At 41.5% G+C, this 18,867-nt stretch overlaps 2 protein-coding genes across 7 annotated transcripts; one reads left to right on the top strand and one right to left on the bottom strand.

Moving 5' to 3' along the window:
• Window positions 1-72: 72 nt before the first annotated feature.
• On the top strand, window positions 73-12,661 carry arhgef16 (Rho guanine nucleotide exchange factor (GEF) 16). 3 transcript variants are annotated; one of them, XM_008413493.3, is made up of 15 exons: window positions 73-334; window positions 939-1,608; window positions 2,246-2,291; window positions 2,882-3,045; window positions 3,297-3,353; window positions 4,969-5,129; window positions 7,642-7,794; window positions 7,894-8,023; window positions 8,642-8,716; window positions 8,809-8,901; window positions 8,987-9,138; window positions 10,520-10,702; window positions 11,012-11,082; window positions 11,970-12,071; window positions 12,156-12,661. In XM_008413493.3, the coding sequence occupies exons 2-15, from the start codon at window positions 994-996 to the stop codon at window positions 12,293-12,295; spliced, it is 2,142 nt and encodes a 713-aa protein (XP_008411715.1). In that variant the 5' UTR covers window positions 73-334; window positions 939-993; the 3' UTR covers window positions 12,296-12,661. The 3 variants fall into 3 exon arrangements, with proteins under 3 accessions (XP_008411715.1, XP_008411714.1, XP_008411717.1); XM_008413492.3 differs by having other exon boundaries at window positions 321-458; XM_008413495.3 differs by lacking the exon at window positions 73-334 and adding an exon at window positions 572-596.
• Window positions 12,660-17,605, bottom strand: ybx1 (Y box binding protein 1). 4 transcript variants are annotated; one of them, XM_008413496.3, is made up of 8 exons: window positions 17,327-17,605; window positions 15,050-15,113; window positions 14,749-14,782; window positions 14,561-14,650; window positions 14,110-14,448; window positions 13,710-13,807; window positions 13,125-13,411; window positions 12,660-13,021 (listed from the first exon to the last, which is right to left on the bottom strand). In XM_008413496.3, the coding sequence occupies exons 1-7, from the start codon at window positions 17,433-17,435 to the stop codon at window positions 13,171-13,173; spliced, it is 975 nt and encodes a 324-aa protein (XP_008411718.1). In that variant the 5' UTR covers window positions 17,436-17,605; the 3' UTR covers window positions 12,660-13,021; window positions 13,125-13,170. The 4 variants fall into 4 exon arrangements, with proteins under 4 accessions (XP_008411718.1, XP_008411719.1, XP_008411720.1 ...); XM_008413497.3 differs by having other exon boundaries at window positions 13,722-13,807; window positions 17,327-17,604; XM_008413498.3 differs by having other exon boundaries at window positions 14,173-14,448; window positions 17,327-17,604.
• Window positions 17,606-18,867: the final 1,262 nt, after the last annotated feature.

Genomic DNA, 18,867 nt, shown 5'->3' with positions numbered 1-18,867 from the left:
GTGACTGGAATGAAAGTCAAATTCAATTTTTTAAAAGCATAATCCTCATTGTTCTCGTCAAGTTCCCGACGGGTTGTCAAAGATGAAGCTTCATCCAAGTTGTCGAAGTTGCTTCCTGTTGGACTTGTTATTAAGAAAAGCGTCGCTTAGCGGTAACTGATTGGCGCTCACCTGGAGTGACGTAAGCAGAAGAAGGCAGAGGAGCGAAGGAGCAGCGCGGCGGAGGAATACAGCCGCATATCTGCTCAATCTGACCGCTACTCCGCCAGCAGCATCGCCGCATGACATACACTCAACCGGATTACAGCTGGAGTTTAAGGTGCACCTCTCGCAGGTAAAGACGCTCTGTTTTCAACTGCGTGTCAATCCGCATATATTAACCATGGGAATGTAAGGCGGACATTTTTTTTCCCCTGCCACAAACTAATCCGTCTGTGTCTCGACATTGAATTTGTAAAGTAAGTACTGCATGTTAACAGGAATTTCGCATGAAGCTTTTAGTTTATTTACTTTAAGGGTTAGTGCGGTATGAACACTGCGCTCAGATCTAATTTCCAGCTGTATGGTTAAGCGTGGCTGTCACAACATGTTAAGAGGTGGGTTGTCTACTTAATAATAGGTTCATGAATCAGTTCCTGGCTGAGCAAGTTGGAAACATTTATTAGAAACAGTGTGAGTTTATTTTCTTGTAACTTTAAGACAGTGGAAGGAGAAGTTTTGTATGTGTGTGGGTTGTGTTTTTTTTATGAGTGGAAGTGAGACATGAGTCATTGGTCAAGTCCCTTCATATGACTTCCTAACATATTTCCACTGAAAATGTGGTCATATTTGAAGATGTCAGAAGGTTGAAGATTATTAATACAGCTGTTGGTCCATACATTATTCCAGTGGCAATCCAGGTTTAATATTTTACATTTTGTTTTGCTTTTCTTATTTAGATTCCCCCTAATGCTGTAGGTGCTGAAGAACTGAGGAGACCCGCAGGAGGACACCATGTCCCACAGTGAGTCAGACAAGTGCACGGACAACAAGTCCCCTCAAATAGAGACCCTGTTCTCTACAGAACTTCATATATACGAGCCAGGAGATGAAGGCTACCAACCCAAAAGCCCCCCGACACTCCAGTCTGAAACAGCCACCCCACAGGAAGACGAGGTGGACAAGCTGGTGGTACCGGAGCAGGTCATTCTGAGCACAGAGACTCCAGCAGCACAGAAGCCTGAGACCCAAAAGGTGATTTTGAGCACAGAGAGCCCTGCAGCAAAGAAGCTAGGTACCCATCAGCTGATTCCCAAGAGCTTAGCAGTGTCAAGCCGACCCAAGAATCGGCACCACACCACCGTGGTGACCTTCCCGGTGGGACTGGAGAACTCAAACAGCGAGAACCGCAGCCGTCACTCAGCCCAGGGGCCAGATGTTTCCAGGGACGACTATGACAGCGATGGAGACGGGTTCAGGAGGAACCGCAGGAACAAGTCGTATCGGGCGGCGGTCACCAGCCTGGACATTGATGCCATGACATCCGGGACAGCGCCTAAACCCACTCTGAAATCCGTCAATGAGAACCGAGAAAGCAGTCCTGGTCCTTCTCTCAGCAGTAAACACAAGGTAGAGACGGTCAACCAAAATGATGTTAATGAAAAAGAAAATGCTTTTTTTTTTTTACTTATTTTTGCCACTAAGAAGTTCTTGTTAAAACTTAAATTCTAACCACAGCTTAACCCACTAGAGAAACGTTTTATTTACACTGTCAGCTTATTTTTACCCTAGCAAAAGGGAGTTGGAGGTACTGATCTTCCAGCAGTCTTGATATTTATATATATTTGCTTAAAGGAACTAAAAACTAATGTGAAATTTTATTGTGATTTGATCCAATTCGTCAATTTAGTTTCTTTCTACTCTTCAGTCACAATAGTGCTTCTGATGATGAGGATTTTTTTCACTTCTCACTGGACCAGAGATCCAGTTAGTGCGCGATCTGGAAAAGTCTGTAATTCCAGATCTAGATTAAGTACAGCAAGAAGTTTTCAGACGATTCTCCCCATTGTCACAAGGACATGTTCCTTAAACTCATGGTGAACTTTTGTAATTCTACTTTAAAATGAATTAAAATCTAAGTAAGTATAGAAAGTTTACATAACATGTGGAAACCATGTTGCATGTTGAATAGTTCTCTATTCAAGTGTGTGACTAAAACCCATAATTTACGACTGAAATAAAGTCTGTGCTGCTGTGTTCTCTCTAGCGATCCCTGGGCAGAAAGAGGAACCAGCGTGGATCATTCAAAGATGGTATGTCCCCTCATGTGTCACTCTCGTCTGCTTTTTCTAAATCGGGTTACCGGAATACAAATAGATTGGGAAATAACTGAAATTTGACTTTTTTTTTTTTTCTCCTTTGTAAAACTCCATTGCTCATTGCAGACTTCCTCGAACAGATAATCGCTCATGGCAGTCTGAATTTGGGTTGAGTGGCTCCCATGTCACGTCTCTGAAAAGAGCTTGAGGCAGCAGAGAGGGACAGAACTGGAAAACCGTTCTCGGCATAATAAACACTTGTTTAGTCCTGAACAGTGGATACTTGACCTTTCCCTTCAGATTCTTCTTTGCTGATTTTAGGAGTTTTTAAAAGGTTTTTCATTTTCTTATATACTTATTGAGTCAGCTGCTCCAAACTAACCTAGATGTATCTCTAAAGAGCCTTCAAAACTGAATTTTATTAAACTGGACATGGTGTAAGTAGAAACATTAAGCTCCATTGTTGTAGTTTAGCAATCCTGCGACTCATTTTTTGACACTCGTGGCAGTGCTTTTGAAGTCCTTGAAAGAAAGTCTCTCCTTGAGACTTCATGGTTTTCTGTTGATGGCCGTTCCCCCCACAGCGACGCCATGCCTGTACCAGGAGATCAGAGAACGCGGCCTGGACTCCACCCAGCAGGACGAGCTGCTGGAGGACTTTGTGGTGGTGGAGCCTCCAGCGGAGGACCACAGCATCGTGATGAAGAGCTATAAACAAGCTCACCTCACCTGGAGCCAGTTGCCTCAGGTGAACCTTCAGATTTGCAGAGGAAATCAAGTCGAGTCTAAGAACTCTGATAAGAGCTTAACTTAATTACACGCTGCTCTATCAGTGTTTCATACTTTTGCAGAAATGCAAGACAGGTCTGTTTTTTTTTTTATGTGAAAGCCTGTTAAAAAAAAATTATATTTTGACTCATATTAAAAACACTTGTATTTGAGATATCCAGACAAACAGGCTGGGGATTCAGCTCTGATTTCTGTTTATGTCTTTTAAAGGTGCAGGAATCTGGTATTCTGTCAACAATCACACCTCAGGAGAGAAAGAGGCAAGAGGTGAGATTATGCCTAAATATTTCCCATCTGTCCTGCTGTACACAGTGGATGAATTTAGGTGTTTTATATTTCCTTGTGCACGAGGCTCTAAAAGGGGCACGTCATTGTCTCTAATTTTGGGACCTTCAGTCGTCTCATTTAAAAGTTTTTGACTTTTTTTTTTTTTCTTCCAACGTTCATATGTAAAATTAAATAACATGAGTGAAACAAATTGCCACGTTAACTTGCTTCATATTTTTACGGAGATGCATGGGCCAGTTACCAGCATCAAATCATTTTATGATAACATATTGTTTTTTAGAAACGTAAAAATCTGAGGTGTTTAAAGAACGTGTCGAAATGAGCACGTTTTTTGGGGGTTTTTTTTTACAAAAATATGGAGCCAATAGAGAGGAAAGCATCTTTGACTATCTGTTGCTGAGCACTGGTGTTCAGCTGGCTGCAAGCTGTTTGGAATTATTTCTAGTCGTAGGATAATACACATAATTTTTTGTGAAAATCATTTAAAGGTTCCATCTTTGAGTTTAAAAACTGAAATTTTTAAACTGTGAGAAACATCTACTCAGCCCCATCTGGAGTCCAGATGGGCCTGAGTACAGTTGTCACAGTAATATTTGTTTGTTGTTTCTTTTAAAAATGCACAGATTTGTAAAAGCTGCTCTTGTGCGAAAAATCGTCCGACTCTAGAGCGATATTTGCTGCATGTCAGATTGATGTCAAAGCCAAAAATAACCGATTAGATCTGTTATCCTACATCTGCAGAGTGTCTGCTGACAGCAAGTTCAAACTCATTCTCATGGTGCCCAAGAAGCGCAAAGAAACAGAAACTGGTAGCTGCCGTTCAGGAAATGTCAGAGTCAAAACTCAAAACACAACATTCCTCACTAAAGTAAAAGCTGAAACTGTCAATTGCAACGCAACACTTTGTGTGGGAAGATTTTTTTTTTTCTTGTGGTAATGTGTCCCCTCCATTCGTCCAAGATGTCAATAATACCAAGGTCCATATTGTGTGCTGTGCTCTTGCTGAATAAAGCCACACCCTACCTGTGTAATGGTGCTTTTACAGCCCTCTGAACAGGTGCTTGGTTTGCTGTTTGGGACCTTCAGTCGTCTCACGCTTCCTGTTTTGTTTTTTTGGGTATTTTTAAAAATGTGCTCAAAAAGCATGCAGGTATTTCAACTTCCAAAAGTTTAGGAGCGTTCCTGTGAGGTTTGAATGTCATTTGAGACAGAACAAATTAATGTCGTCTTTATGCCCTTTGGTCCTCTATGAAGCCACCTGACCTTTAGAAGTAGAAATGTTGACCAAGGTGTGTTATGAGCATGTGACTTGCCTTCAAACAGTCTCTGCCCTGCAGCTATCTAGCAGCTAAGCACCGTTTCGTCACGACGTAAAACATCCAAACGCAGGATATAATGTTGCCTTTTCTTTAGGCATTGAAACAGGAAGCTGAGAAAAATGGCAATCACAGAGAAACAAACAAAAAAAAAGTTGAAATGAAAGATTCACCGCAATATAATTTTGGTTTCACAACCACTTGATGTGTGTGTGTGTGTGTGTGTGTGTGTGTGTGTGCGTGTGTGTGTGTGTGTGTGTGTGTGGTTTGTTTTACAGGCCATTTTTGAAATTATCACCTCAGAGCACTCATACCTGCACAGCCTTGGCATCCTGGTACGTCACTTCAAGAGCAGCGCAGCGTTGAAGAAAACGATGACGACGACGGAGCACCACCACCTCTTCTCCAACATATCCGTCATCCACACGACCAGCCAACGGTGGGTTGGTCTTCATATCGATTACTGTACTGCATAAGTGCTGTTAAAGATGTACCGTTTTCTTTTTTTCATAGTTTCTTCACACTTAAATATTTCAGATCATTTAAGAGATTTTAAGATCTGACAAATAAAAACACAGCAGTTTCAAAATACAGTTTAGAAAATACAATTGACTATATTTAGAGAATATAAACCTACCTCACCGTATGAGAGAAACATTTCAAACTGAAACCTAATCAAGCCAATGAGCTTTTGTATTGGCTGTTAAAGAGACTTTTACACTGGAGAAATGTTGGCCCATTCCACTCAGTAGAACCGTTTCATTCAGTCACACTGAAAGGCTTTTGAGCATCAGCTGGTTTAATGTCATGCCACGGCATTGCAGTGGGATTTTCAGAGCAGAGTTTGACTCTGTAAATCCAAAACCTTCCTTTCTTTCTGAGGCATTCAGAAGGGGATTCTCCTGGCATGTTTGGGATTATTTTTCCAGCAGTATAACCCAAGAGTGCTTGACCTTGGATTCATGAACTGATGGCGGCAGACCCTCCTTACGGATTCTCTGCTAGGCAGCAGACTTTGTACCAGTTACGCCCACAGCCGTCTGGTACCTGAAGCGGCAAAGCAGTTTGTATTAGTTTTATGCCAGATGTAACAATAAGCACACCCTCCAGAAAGTTCTACTTTTGCCTTTTTTTTAAGACTCTAAAGCCTACTTCTTATTAGATGTCTGGGTGTGGCTGATGAAATTTAACTAAAACATGTAGATTATCATAACTAATTTATGATTTAATTGAGAGAGGCGATTATATTACTACATACAGCAGGCCTTGGTTGGTTTGGATGCCTCTTGCTGCTTTGAAAACTGATAAATTGATTCATTGAAACATTTTTAATTCAGCAACGAGGGAAAAAAAACAAATATGAGGAATCTGTAAGGGAGCAAATATGCTCTTGCTGCTTTGAAAACTGATAAATTGATTCACTGAAATATTTTTAATTTGGCAACGAGGAAAAAAAAAATCTGAGGAATCTGTAAGGGAGCAATTATGTTGCGGTGCAGAATGTTTGCAAATAAGTTGAAGTAGCCGTCAGATCTAAATGTTCGTCAGCGTTCGGATACCTGAAGCAGATGAGAAAGCGATAAACAATAGACCTCATGCACCATTCACTGAGTCATTGTTATGTTCTCAGCAGAGGATATTGTTCCAAGATTAAAAAAAAGAAAGAAAAGAAAAACGGTTGATTTGAAGTTTCAGGAAAAGTGTTTGCCCTCAGCGTGTCTTTAGTATCCTGAAAGGCCCCATTAACGTGTTCAGACACGCTGGCCAAACTAGTTCTGCCACTCTGAGTGGTATTGAAATGATAATGTTTACACCGGCATGCTTTGTTTGTTGTTTCGTACTTCAATTTGAATGAGAGTGGAAATTCAGGCCACTGTTGCGAATGAGGAAAAGAAATACATTTTCTCCCATTTAAGCCTTAAAGGGTAAAGCAAAACAGAATACCTTAGAAGCATCTACAGGGATAAATCGAGGAGACTTCCAGTCTCTGTGTGGGGAAACTGTCAAGTAGCTGGGTCCTCGGGTGGGGCTGGTTTTGTCTTGGTGTCATTTTACACGTTTTTGTTAGACGGGATAAGACTGAGAGTTCTTTCTTTCCCTATGAAGCCTTTAACAGATTTGTGATTCTGTAAATCTTTTAGTCCTTATTGATGTATCGCAACACCTGTCAAAAACTGTTGCGACAAATGTCATTCTACACGTAGCAACAGTATTTGTCGCGGGATTCAGTTGCTAGCTATTTCTTTATCCCAATGTTTGTAATATTAAACCTCGAGTTACACAATGCCTGTTGAGGTTTGTAAAGTTTATAACACATCTTGAACTCTTTTCGCATTTTATATGCAATTGTAAACATTAGTGTATTTTATTTGGAATTTATTTGATTTAAAAAAAAGTAGTGTTTAGTTGTGGAAAGAAAGGAACATGGTTCATGGTTTCAATATTTTAAAATGTTTCTACATCATTTTCAGGCTTATCTTTGATTCTGAATTTAACATGATTATGTTTTGATCCATGGTAGCTTCAGCTCTATCAAGACGTTCTCGTCCTCCAGCAGTTTTAGTCCCAGGATTGGATTCATCCTTCTTCTCATAAGTTCAGATCCGGGATGGTGCGTTCAGGGTGATCGGCGGTGTCAGTTACATTTTGCACTTCGACCAAAAAGTTACATTTTTGTCTGATCTGAGCACCTTCTCCCACATGTTTTCTGTCTCCTCCACATGGAAGATGACCATATCCTCCTAAACTTGACTTTTGCAAAGACATCATTTTCCTCAACACCCAAACCACAGATCTCCTAATAACTCATGTAGACCCTAAAATTTACATCTGGAAGTGACCAAACCATTAGGAATGAACCTGCTGTGTCTTCTGCTCTGCTGATTTTGTCTGTAGAAAAACAAAACTTCATTTTTGCCTCTGCATTAACCTGCCTCTTTTACGATCTTTAGCTTCTTTAAGGATCTCGAAAAACGTCACAATGAGCAGATGGTAATCCGGGACATCAGCGACATTGTTCAGAACCACGCGGCACACCACTTCGAACCTTACATCGTCTACTGCTCCAACGAGACCTTTCAGCAGAGGACGCTGCAGAAGCTGCTGTGAGTGGCGGAACAATCTAGAATGAGCCAATGACTTCGTGCAGCGGCACGTGAATATGAGCTGAACTTCATTTTCGTTTTTATTCTTGTGTTTCACAGGAATAATAACTCTGCGTTCAAAGACACCCTGAAAGAAATAGAGAGAAATAGTGAATGTGGAGGCCTTCCCATGTTGTCGTTTCTGATCCTGCCCATGCAGCGTGTGACCAGACTGCCACTTCTGCTTGATGTCAGTTCGATCTTTACTTTTGTCGTACAATACAATACTCTAAACCAAGAATTACTGTGCTCAAAGAATAACAAAAAAAAGTTAAAAACATAACATGGATGTTAAATTATTTATAAAAACCATAAAATGTATTTTTTTGTGTGTGTGTGAAGAAATGATCAACTATACATACATACATTAAAAGATTTGGGCACACTTGGTTGTGCATTTCTGTTGACAATTCTTGAATCATTCAATGAACAAAACTTGAGCATACACTCTGTCTGCACTGATGAAAACTCACTCACCTCAGGATGAAAAATGCCAAGATTTATTTTTATTATTATTTATTTATTATTATAATTTAACATCCATGTTATGTTTTAGCCAAGGTCAGGTTGGTTTGGATCACATTTCCCCCATAATAAATGTAATTATTATTTGAAAACTGTTTTTTGTATTTATGTTACCTTAGATATCATTTTTGGGGCGATTATTTCTGTCATTTATTTTCTAGTACCATCCAAATTTTGGGAAAAGACATCTAGATTTTTTTGTATTCCACTGCAACATATGTAATTATTCGACTATGAAGCATTTTATTTATTTTCTTCTGTTTGTGTGCTTTTTCATCCTCAGACAATCTGTCAGAAAACTCAGGACCAGACTGCGGAGTACTTTGCTGCCGTTTGGTCGCTGAAGGCTATGAGCAAGGTTGGCATGCTGGACTAATCCAAAGAACCACAGGTTTATCTGCTCTGACAGGATTCTGATCACTGTTTTTACTACAATTGTCATGTGAACAGTTGGTCACGGAATGCAACGACGGAGCCAGGCGGATGGAGAGGACGGAGCAGATGTACACCATCCAAAAACAGATGGATTTTGGGAAAATAAAGGTCGGACGTTCGGCCGTCACCGTTTTGTGAGCAGAAACGAGTTCGATTTGGGATAAACGTGTCCATCGTCATCTTGTCCCCACAGCCGTTTCCTCTGGTGTCGGCGTCGCGGTGGTTGAAGAAGCGCGGCGAGCTGGCCGTCTCCAGCGAGGAGCTCAGCATATGGAGGGCTTTCACCAACAGGAGCTACTACCTGTTCCTCTTCAACGACGTGCTGATCGTCACCAAAAAGAAGTCGTGAGTGGCGCTTTTTTACAAGCATGGAGCTTCTTCAAACCAACACTCGTAATATTGTTAGGATTCATTTGGAAGTTGTGTCACAGTGTGTAAAAAGCTTTTTTCCAGCGGCCGAGAAAACGCAAAGCCCAAATTTACATTAAAATCTTATGCGTTACTCTACTTCGTCTGACAAAAAGTAGCAGAATATGTGAACGGATCCATCATTTTAAAATGTCTTTTGCATAAAAAATTTAATAAAATCACAGAAGTACGACATGAATTTGATGTCCCCTAATTGAAATAATGTGGAACCAATTCATCTAAGTAGTTTATAAAGTTGACCCAAGTGTAATCTGGTCTCAGCATAAACACATCTATTGTTGATAGGATAGGTTACTGTTAGCGATGTGCTGCACAACTCTGCCCACTTGTCACAAACTAAGTACAAGATGTATAAGATGCTTTGGTGAGACCAAAATTGGACATTTTGGCCAACAGGCAGGGCGCAAAATAGACTGAGCTACATGGACATAGAGCCAGAGCTTCACTTGAGTATTTTAGATCAACACAAGTATGTTAGAATGGCCTAGTTAAAGTCCAGTGAAATCCAACTGCAAATTTACAAGAAGACGGATGCTGTCCATCCTTTCTGATTGAGCTTGAGCTTTTTGGAAAAGACAAATGGGCAAAAGTGTCTGTTTAAATGTGCAGAGTTGGTGCATCAAAAACCTGCAAGGGATGCATAAAACTGTGCATTATAATTTCAGAAACTTCTTCTTTTTCCTTTTTAATATTTTAGCTTAATTATGTTGGTAAAATCAAGAGAAAGTATGTGGAAGTTGAGTTTGTAGCAGGACCAAAGCAGTAAGCTCTGTGTCCCACAAAGTTTGGATTTATGAAAAATTCATTTTGGTACTTTTTTTTTTTTTTTTTGTATGAGAAATTGACTCTTATCACACCAAGCTACAAAAAGGTGCAACATATGGAGGAACTAAACGTTACATTTCACAGCTGATAGTCTTTCGTGGATGTTTTGGTTGCCTTGGTCCCCCGTGGCGAGTTGAACAGTTCCAGCTGCTTCCAGGGAACATCGGGAAAGAGGAGAGCAAAGGGACAGGGAAAGGAGTGCGTGCATACCTCAGATTCTTTATTCCTGCATTCAGCTTGTCAGCTTGACTGACTTCAGCTGTCTGTTTTGAATTAGGGAGGGAGAAAACAATGTGAGCTCAGACAAAGAAATTGCCCACAACACTGCAGTCATTAAAACGTCTTTAAGTCAGCTCTGTGACCTCTGTGTTCAGGAGGGGAAAAAATGTACGAGTCAAGGTTTTTTTTTTTAGGAGTCAAGAAACTGTTGCTTGTGCCACGCCGTTTTCTGGCTAACGATGCTGTTTTGCAGCGAGGAGAGCTTCGTGGTGTTGGACTACGCCACTCTGGACAACGTCCAGGTCGAGTTTGGGGAGGACGCAGATGTACGGACGTCGCCCAGCAAAGGCAACTCCAACTACCTTTCCTTTAAACTGCGGATGAGCAAGAACAGCGAGGGGAAATTAGAGCAGATCTCCCTGGTGGCTGACTCCAGGTACTGCAGCCCTTACGATTTCTTCAACTCCTGCTGATGACCAAACTTTGGTGGAGGGCCTTCTGAAGTGAAGGCCATCTTCTTTTGATCCTTAAATGATTATCCACAGATATACAGAGTGAATAATACTGATAATGCCAGCTGAACAGTCCCTTATACATGTCCACTTGTATTTCTTAGAAGCCACATATTTTGTCTTTGGCGCCCTCTGTTGACAAAATAGTAGCTGCAGTTCGAGATGGTCTAACATCTGTGGCCCTTTTACGAGAAACAGACTTCATTGTTATTCCTGCGCTCTCTTTTGCCAAGGGTGGACCGGGCACGATGGATCACCGCTCTGAAGGAGCAGAAGCAGGAAGGGGTCTTCACTTGCACAGATGGTAAGGCCATGTGCTTTGATTACAGACGGGAATTTTAATACATAAATATACTTCATAAGGAATCCGTGTGAAGTTTCAGCAGATGATTAGTCTGTTATGCAGATTATGAAGCCCTTAAATCCTAAACAGATGGGTAATATGCTTTGCCTCATGGAAAAAAAGAAAAAATAAGTTGCAAAATGATTGTTATTCACTTCCACTTCTCTCAAGCTCTCCGCTCCAGCGTTATGTCTGCTCACAGTGGTTTTGTTGTTGGTCCTTTTATTAAAATGTATTCATTTTAACAGGCTGTTTTTATTATGTCATTTCAATGCTAATGTTTTATGGCTGTTACTCTGACACCATTTCATCTTTGAAACATTCTTCCTAACTTAAAAAAAAAACTTACTATTCCATTAGACTATCATGAAGAAAAAAAAATGCATAAATGTTTGGCAATGACCTAAAAAAAAAAACTGGACTAACTTAAACCCTACATGGTGTCCAGAAGAAACAAGCCTCAACCAACTGAAAGCTACTATTAAACGGAGCCGATTCCCTCTGATGTGCTGCATTAATGCAGTAATTCATTCATAAGAAGCTGTGACAATGTATTAAGTGCATATACCATATGGACATGTTTCATTAGTTTGACAATGCTGTATTTAAAATCCTTTTTTTGTGTTAATAATTTGCATGGGAAACTGAATTCGTTCTTATTTAGCCATTATCTAAATTACACTTTCAGGATTTATGTGGTTTATCACCATTTGCTGAAAGAATCTATAAAATACACAAGCTTCACTTTTTACATTAGATGCACCGGCTAAATTGATTTACCATCAATCAAGGTGAGCCATTTACCTCACAATGGCTGACGTTCCTGTTAAACGGGGAATGCGTTTCAGGTATGCCGCAGTATGAAGTCACCAAAACCTACATGCCTAAAGACCCGGACGAACTCGGCCTGCGGCAGGCGGAGGTCGTCATCGTTCTCCAAAAGGAGGAAGGTGAGGCCGTCGGAGCTGGGCTGGGTCTTTGTCGCCTTCCGCTCGTGGTCTTTGAAATGAACACAAACGTCTCGATTTTCCTAGAGTGGCGCTACGGGGAGAGGATGCGGGACGGAGAGAGAGGCTGGTTTCCTGCCAACTGCGCCACGGAGATCACCGACCCCACCGCCATGGAGAGCAACATGCAGCGAATGAAGCGTTTACGTAAGGAGACCAACGTCTGAAGCGGCTGCAGCACGCCACCAGAACAAGACGCTGTTGAAGGCTAACACACACACACACACGCTGCACTGCTGATGAGTTACACTGAGCCCTGGAAGTCCATTATCACAGACTGAGATTCTGTTCCATGCGTATCATAATGCGCAAACACCGACCTCACACAAGACGTTGGGGTTTGTTCCTTCATTTTTCTGACATTTCTTCAAAAGGTGCCAAATGTGGTTCAGTAAAAAGGAATGAAGACCAGGTCAGATCTCACAAAAATGACACTCGAATTTAAACATCTACTTCATGCTGTAAAAAAAAATAAAAAAATATATATGTTCATAGCCTGTATACTTGAGAAAAATAAAGAGACTCCAAACATTTTTCCTGGTTTCTGAAGATTTATTTGAGCTTGCATTTTGTTAAAATGTCTGAATACATAAAAAGTTATTTAAAAATGTCAAACTGACCAGATATCAAATTTCATTTTTTTTTTTTCATCTTTAAAAACCATTTGGTGTAAAAACTTAGGACAGATTTAGAAAAACATTTGTTGTTTCCCCAAAATGTTTTGTAGCTGTCACATAAAAATAATGGGAAAAGAAAACACAAGTCTGCATAGATTCTGCAGGCAATCAGTGGTAATCTGGTCAAATGCATGGTGCAAGCTTGTGACGGTCTTAGAGTCAAATCTTTATTGCTCAGATCTTGGTTGATGTTTCTTCTTGTTGACAAACGAAAAACTGTAAAATATAAAAAACAAGAACAGGAGGCAGAAACTGAGTCCAACAAGGGCTGAGCAAACATTCAACATGGTTCACCAAAAAAAACAAAAAAAAAACTCACCCGGACGATGGTACAAGATGGTAGGTGCCGGTGTGCAGGTTGTTTCCTACTCAGCCCCACCCTGCTGGGCCTCGGGAGCGGACGTTTTCTCTGCAGATGGGTCACCTCCTGTCTTGGCCTCTTTGTTTTCCTGGCCGGGTTTGCCACCGGTCTGTTGGCGTCTGCGGCGGTAGTTGTAGTTACGACGGTAGCGCCGCTGGCGGGGCTGTTGATTCTGGCCTCCTTCGCCGCCCTGATTCTCCTTGTCCTCCTCGCTGTCCCGCACCGGTCTGGGACGGGGGGGACCCCTAGGTTGCGCAAGATGAAGTTATACGTAAAGTAGAAGTAAAAAAAAACAAACAAACAAACAAACAAAAACAGTTACACGAACAGCATGCAGTTCTAGAGACATGCACAACACATAGCAAGCAATTTCTGACGAAAATGCAACTTTTTCTGGTGACGTGCGTCGTTTACTGGCAGCTTACGTGAGATTTTTAGTGTCATTTTTTTTTTTTATTAGTGCAATCAAACTTAACACCAGCACATGCAAAGCGTTTCAATCCTGCCACCGTTGTCCTCTGCCAACAAAGCCCACATGCAAACCTTGGTCTGAACCTTGGTCGGAAGCCTCTGTAGTAGTTCTGCCTCACTGGTTTGTTGCCCTGGTCTGGTCCTCCCTGGCCTTCGTCGCCCTCACCTCCCTGAGGGGCACAAAGAAGAAACCAAACCAAAACAAAAAAAAAAAAAAAAAATCCTTCAGAACTTTCAGAGGAGTACACTGTGACTTTGTAGTCAAAATGTGGAACTTTGTGTCATATCGATTTTGCGGAAATATGGGGCCTAATTGAGAGCATCCAAGACCCCCGATACACCAAGATTTGTTGATCACAACCACGTGATTTTTAAGAGAGGAGAGAGGGTGGAACAAAAATCAGGAGTTTCAGACTTAAGTTATTGATCAACTGGGTGCCTGCTTCAGGAGAGTAGCCCTCTGGCGGCGTACCTCAGTCATCTCTCCGCGTGGTGCGTTGGTGTACGGGGGCCGACGGCCGTAGCGTCTACGTACAAAGTATGGCGGGTAGCGCCGTCTGCCAGGGTAACCTGGTCTACGCTGCTGTTGCTGCGAGTCTCCTTCGGGGGCGTTCTCTCCCCCCTCTCTGCTCTTGTCGCGTCCTCCGCTGCCGGGCTCGCCTTCGTCGCTCTGGTAGTTCTCTGGGTAGTCTCCGCCGCGGGGAGGGCCCCTCCTTCGTGGATAGCGCCGATAGCGGTTCCGGTCTGCAGCGTACTTGCTTCCCTGGACTGCGACACCTCCTGGGCCAGTGACGTTAGCTGCCTCTGCTCCCTGGACACATTGGGACACATTTTCTCAGTGATGTGATGCTTTTTTGTCTAGAAGCGAATGTATCAACTCTACATTTTATAGAAAAATAAATAAGTCAAAGAAAAGTTTTCACCTTCTCTCCTTCGACTACGTCAAACTCCACAGTTTCTCCATCTCCCACACTGCGGAGATATTTCCTCGGGTTGTTCTTCTTAATGGCCGTCTAAAAATATAAAGAGCTTGGATGAGAACTTTTGTGCAACTGTGTGTGTATATATATATATATTTTTTTAAGGCAGAAATAAAGAAGCTAAAACATACCTGGTGTACAAAGACATCCTCCTTTGTATCATTCCTAAACAAAAACAAAACAGAAGTTAGTGTCCTGTTGAGCCACACAATGCAACGTCTCTGTGAATGGACTTGAACTAAGCCAGCAAGGATTAATGTAGAACTGTAGGTGGCGACGACATGGACACAAGCAGAAAGCATAATCTGGTCAGCTCTGTGAGCAAAGCAAAACTCTAATAGGATTGAGAACAATCTTTCAGCCACTCGTACGCATTATATCAGAAATCTCTTGGAAGAACGGGTGGGTGGGTGCGGAACGGCTCTCGCTTACCTATTGATGAAACCATATCCATTCCTGACGTTGAACCATTTGACGGTACCCAAGACTTTTGTTGCTGCAAGGAAATTAAAACAATCCAGATTATTAGACAGCCTGTGCTTCTTCTGGCACCGAGTTAAAATACATCTGCTACTCATTTGAGTCCAATTAAAACAGTTTGATAACAGGTGACTGACTTATGAACAAACCTAACCAAGGCCATGCATTATGTGAACGTTATATTTAACTCCCAACTGCCATTCTTATTATAGACCTGGATGCTTGGGAATGCCCGGCACCAGCTGCTCTTGGTGTGAGGCATGAGCCAAAGTTTGTAGCGGGAGAACCCAACATGTGTTCATTTAAGGATTTAATATTGTACACACCGTAGTTATGGGCTGTTTAGTTAAGCATGGCAGTGACAGACAAATAATACTAATAGCCATGATCGCTAGTGTTGACCAGTGTTACACAAGAGCAGCCCTGTTTCAAGAAGCAGGATATCTACTTTCACTTCTCTTACCCCCCCCCCAATTAACATTTTATATACCCTGATCTTTACCACTAAAATAGACCTTTAAGAATAATTTATTTTTGTCAAAAATAGATTTTTAACCTCCCCTCCCAACTCCTTATAAAAATAAGACTGATAACTTACCTTCAAATGTTACTGATTTAGTCTAATCTCTTGTCCATTTTCAATTTATGAGGACCATATATGGAATATACAGACTTATTTGTGTGTTTAATGGCGTCTAATAAAATGTATTCAAAATAGCCCCAGAACATTTTCTATTGAGTCAAGTATGTAAATCTTACATCTTCCTAGGCATTGTCTTGGGTTTAAAAGTATCGTTAGGATACGCTTTTATTTATTTTTGTTCTGGTCCATATGAAAATGATCAAATCTTTACATATATTTTACCTTTCCTTCAATTTAGTAGTGTTCACTCGCACACTATTGTTTCATTTTAGCTTCGTCGTGGCTGAGCCAACGTACCCTTCTTGTTTAACCTGATCTAAACACAACCCAGGATCTGAGTGGTCACACGTGGTAGAACCGTACCCGGATGTGTTAGCATAGCAATGTAGCTGAGAGAGGCTTTGAACCATGTGGCTGGAGCTGAGCCAGCAAACAGAAACTAACATAACAAGCTAGGCGACTTACATTTGGGCCGACGTTTTATTTAACACGTAATAAAAGCGACTCGATATTTTACTCTGGTTTGAACGAAAACATCACCAAATGGCGAAATAAGTGGAAACCCACGGCGGACATTTTTGGGGGAGTGGGGAGGGGGGCCTTTAAAGCCTGGAACGTAGCTGCTATTAGCCGGCTAGGCTAGGGATAGCATCGTTAGCTCGGGTGATGAAGTATGTAGGCCAGACTGATAACCCAGAAAATCGACCTAAAATGACATGACCGTTGACGTATATATTTATAGGCGTTAGTAAACTGCTGTTAATCTGGCATTCTGGCCAGTTGGAAGGGACAAATGTTTGTGTCGTGAATATTTTGGATAAAATAATTCAAAGTGAAACCAGCAGGCTGTTTTCGAGTGAACAAAGGGATGGTTAAGCAGCTAACATTACTAGCCTATGTAGTTGATATGAAATAATAAACACAGGTTGGTAAATTCACTTGTAATTATCCGCAACCGTTAAACTTCAACCTCCGGGCGGTTAACCCACAGAACCCAACGTCTCCAAACCGTGTTACCGTTTCTATATAAACACGTTGGCTTTGATAACGGCTGCAAACGTTTCCTAACGACTGTCCATGTGACGGCCGACTGGATGGATGGGTCTATCGAGCGGATATCTGACGCAGGGAGGCCGACGAATGTACGGTTTAGATCCGCATACTAAAGTAATGAAGTCTCGGACAACTGACAATCCTCTGAAAAATGTTATAACAGATATGTCAAACGGCTAATTTCAGAACTCGGAAAAGATGTTCATAAAAAATAAAGCTACTGCAATGTAATTCTAAATCTCCCGACACTAACGCTTAGCTACTACACACGAAAAATATTTGACATCGCTGAAGAGAAAATAGTGAATAGGCTAATATAATGCCAACATTCTAAATAAAACAGAAAAAGTAGAAAACGGAGGTTATGTTCGTTAAATTTTGGTCAATTTTGTTCTGTACCGAGGAACTTAACGTTTATGTCCCATTAACGTTACATTTAACGGCAGTCTGTAGTGGTGACAGTGGGGATCGCCCTACTGTAACAGAATCCACGTTAGCAGCCTAGTTAGCTCAACTAGCTTTGGCAGCCTTACCGATGACCTTCTTATCCCCCGCTGAAGCTGCGGCTGCCGGGCTGGATGGGCTCTCCGCATCCGCAGCAGGCTGCGGAGGTTGTTGTTGTGTTTCGGCCTCGCTGCTCATGCTTACTACTCGTTGGTAATGGCTTCAGCCGGCGGCGGCTCTCTGCTATTTTTCCCGGTGCTAGATGGTAACCTGGGCCGGCGGTGGTGGGGGCTTACTGCCTTCGGGCTCTCAGCTTTCCTCTTTCCGCTCCCGTTGCCGATCGAACTGGGCAGAACGTGTAGATGTGCCGGGGAATGTTCACCGTGGAAGTCCCGCCCAACCCTTCCTCTGATTGGCTGGAATGTGTGACGACTAACAGAACGTGTTTTTAATTGGCTACTACAACTGTCATTAAAGGGTTTCCTGAAAGGAGATTATACCTGAAACTTTTCAACACTCCCTACACATACAAATCAGGTAAGGATGGCAATAAGGAAGTGTCTATCAGGTAGTTTTGCATTGCTGTTTATACGTGGTACAATAATTGCCCAAACTCTTAAACTCTTGGGATTAAGTGAAGCTACTAACCACATTTGGAAACAGTACCAAACCAGACATTGCATGCACAAGTAAGGAGAGAAAACCATGAAAGATTTTAAAGTCCTTTTAATGAATGCCAGGATTTACCATCTAATAAACAGCCCATAAAATTAACAGCTGTGTAGCATTATGAAGCATCTAACCACCATACAGCTAAATGACTTAAACTTAGTACACACAAACTATCAAATATATCACAACCCTTGAAGTTTACATTTTGTCACATTACCAGAAACATAAATGTATTTGACACGGATTTTATGTGGTAGACTGACACAAATTGCTAGCAGGAGTTCTTAAATATTTCTTTCAACAACCTAATTTGTTTTTACACTCTTCTGTAAAGGCCAGATTTGTGGAATGCACTATTTGTTATTGTTCTGGGGACAGATTCTTCTCACATGAGCTGTGGATAACTGCAGATTGCAGACTAACTGTGGCCTTCTTGGCCAGCCAGGTAAGGTGAATGGAAACAGTTTGAGATGTTCAAAACATAGGATTTTATTTTCCCTCAGAATTCTGCTTCAACTTCTCCACCACTTTTTATCTCCTAGCCTTTATAGTGTATCCCTTGGTCTTCATGTTAATGTTTAATCTCCGATGTTCTCTTAAAAAAATTTAAGCCTTAACAGGACAAGCTAGAATTAAACTGACTCATATTTGGAGTACAATTTCAAATTAAATGATCTCTAAAAGCAGTTGGTTGCACTAGGTTACATTTTGGAGCATGCGAGTAAAAACGGACAGACTGCTGTGTCTGCAGACATCTCTGATTTCTCTCTAAAGAATTGTAGACACTTTGCAAATTAAAGAGTTTACCAATGTGTGCTACTTTGTGTGTGGCTTCCACATAAAGTACATTGAAGTGCTTGTAACATGACAAAATGTGTAAAAGGTCAAAGGGTTGTGAATACTCTTGCACGACACCGGTAGCCACATACATTCATTCATTAACAGACTGGTGTTGCTC

Source organism: Poecilia reticulata, chromosome 7 (genome assembly GCF_904066995.2).
Source record: "Poecilia reticulata chromosome 7, P_reticulata-male-v2, whole genome shotgun sequence".
NCBI classification, from domain to species: Eukaryota; Metazoa; Chordata; class Actinopteri; order Cyprinodontiformes; family Poeciliidae; genus Poecilia; species Poecilia reticulata.
Note: the sequence above shows the minus strand (reverse complement) of the source record. Positions and strands in the feature narration are given on the sequence as shown.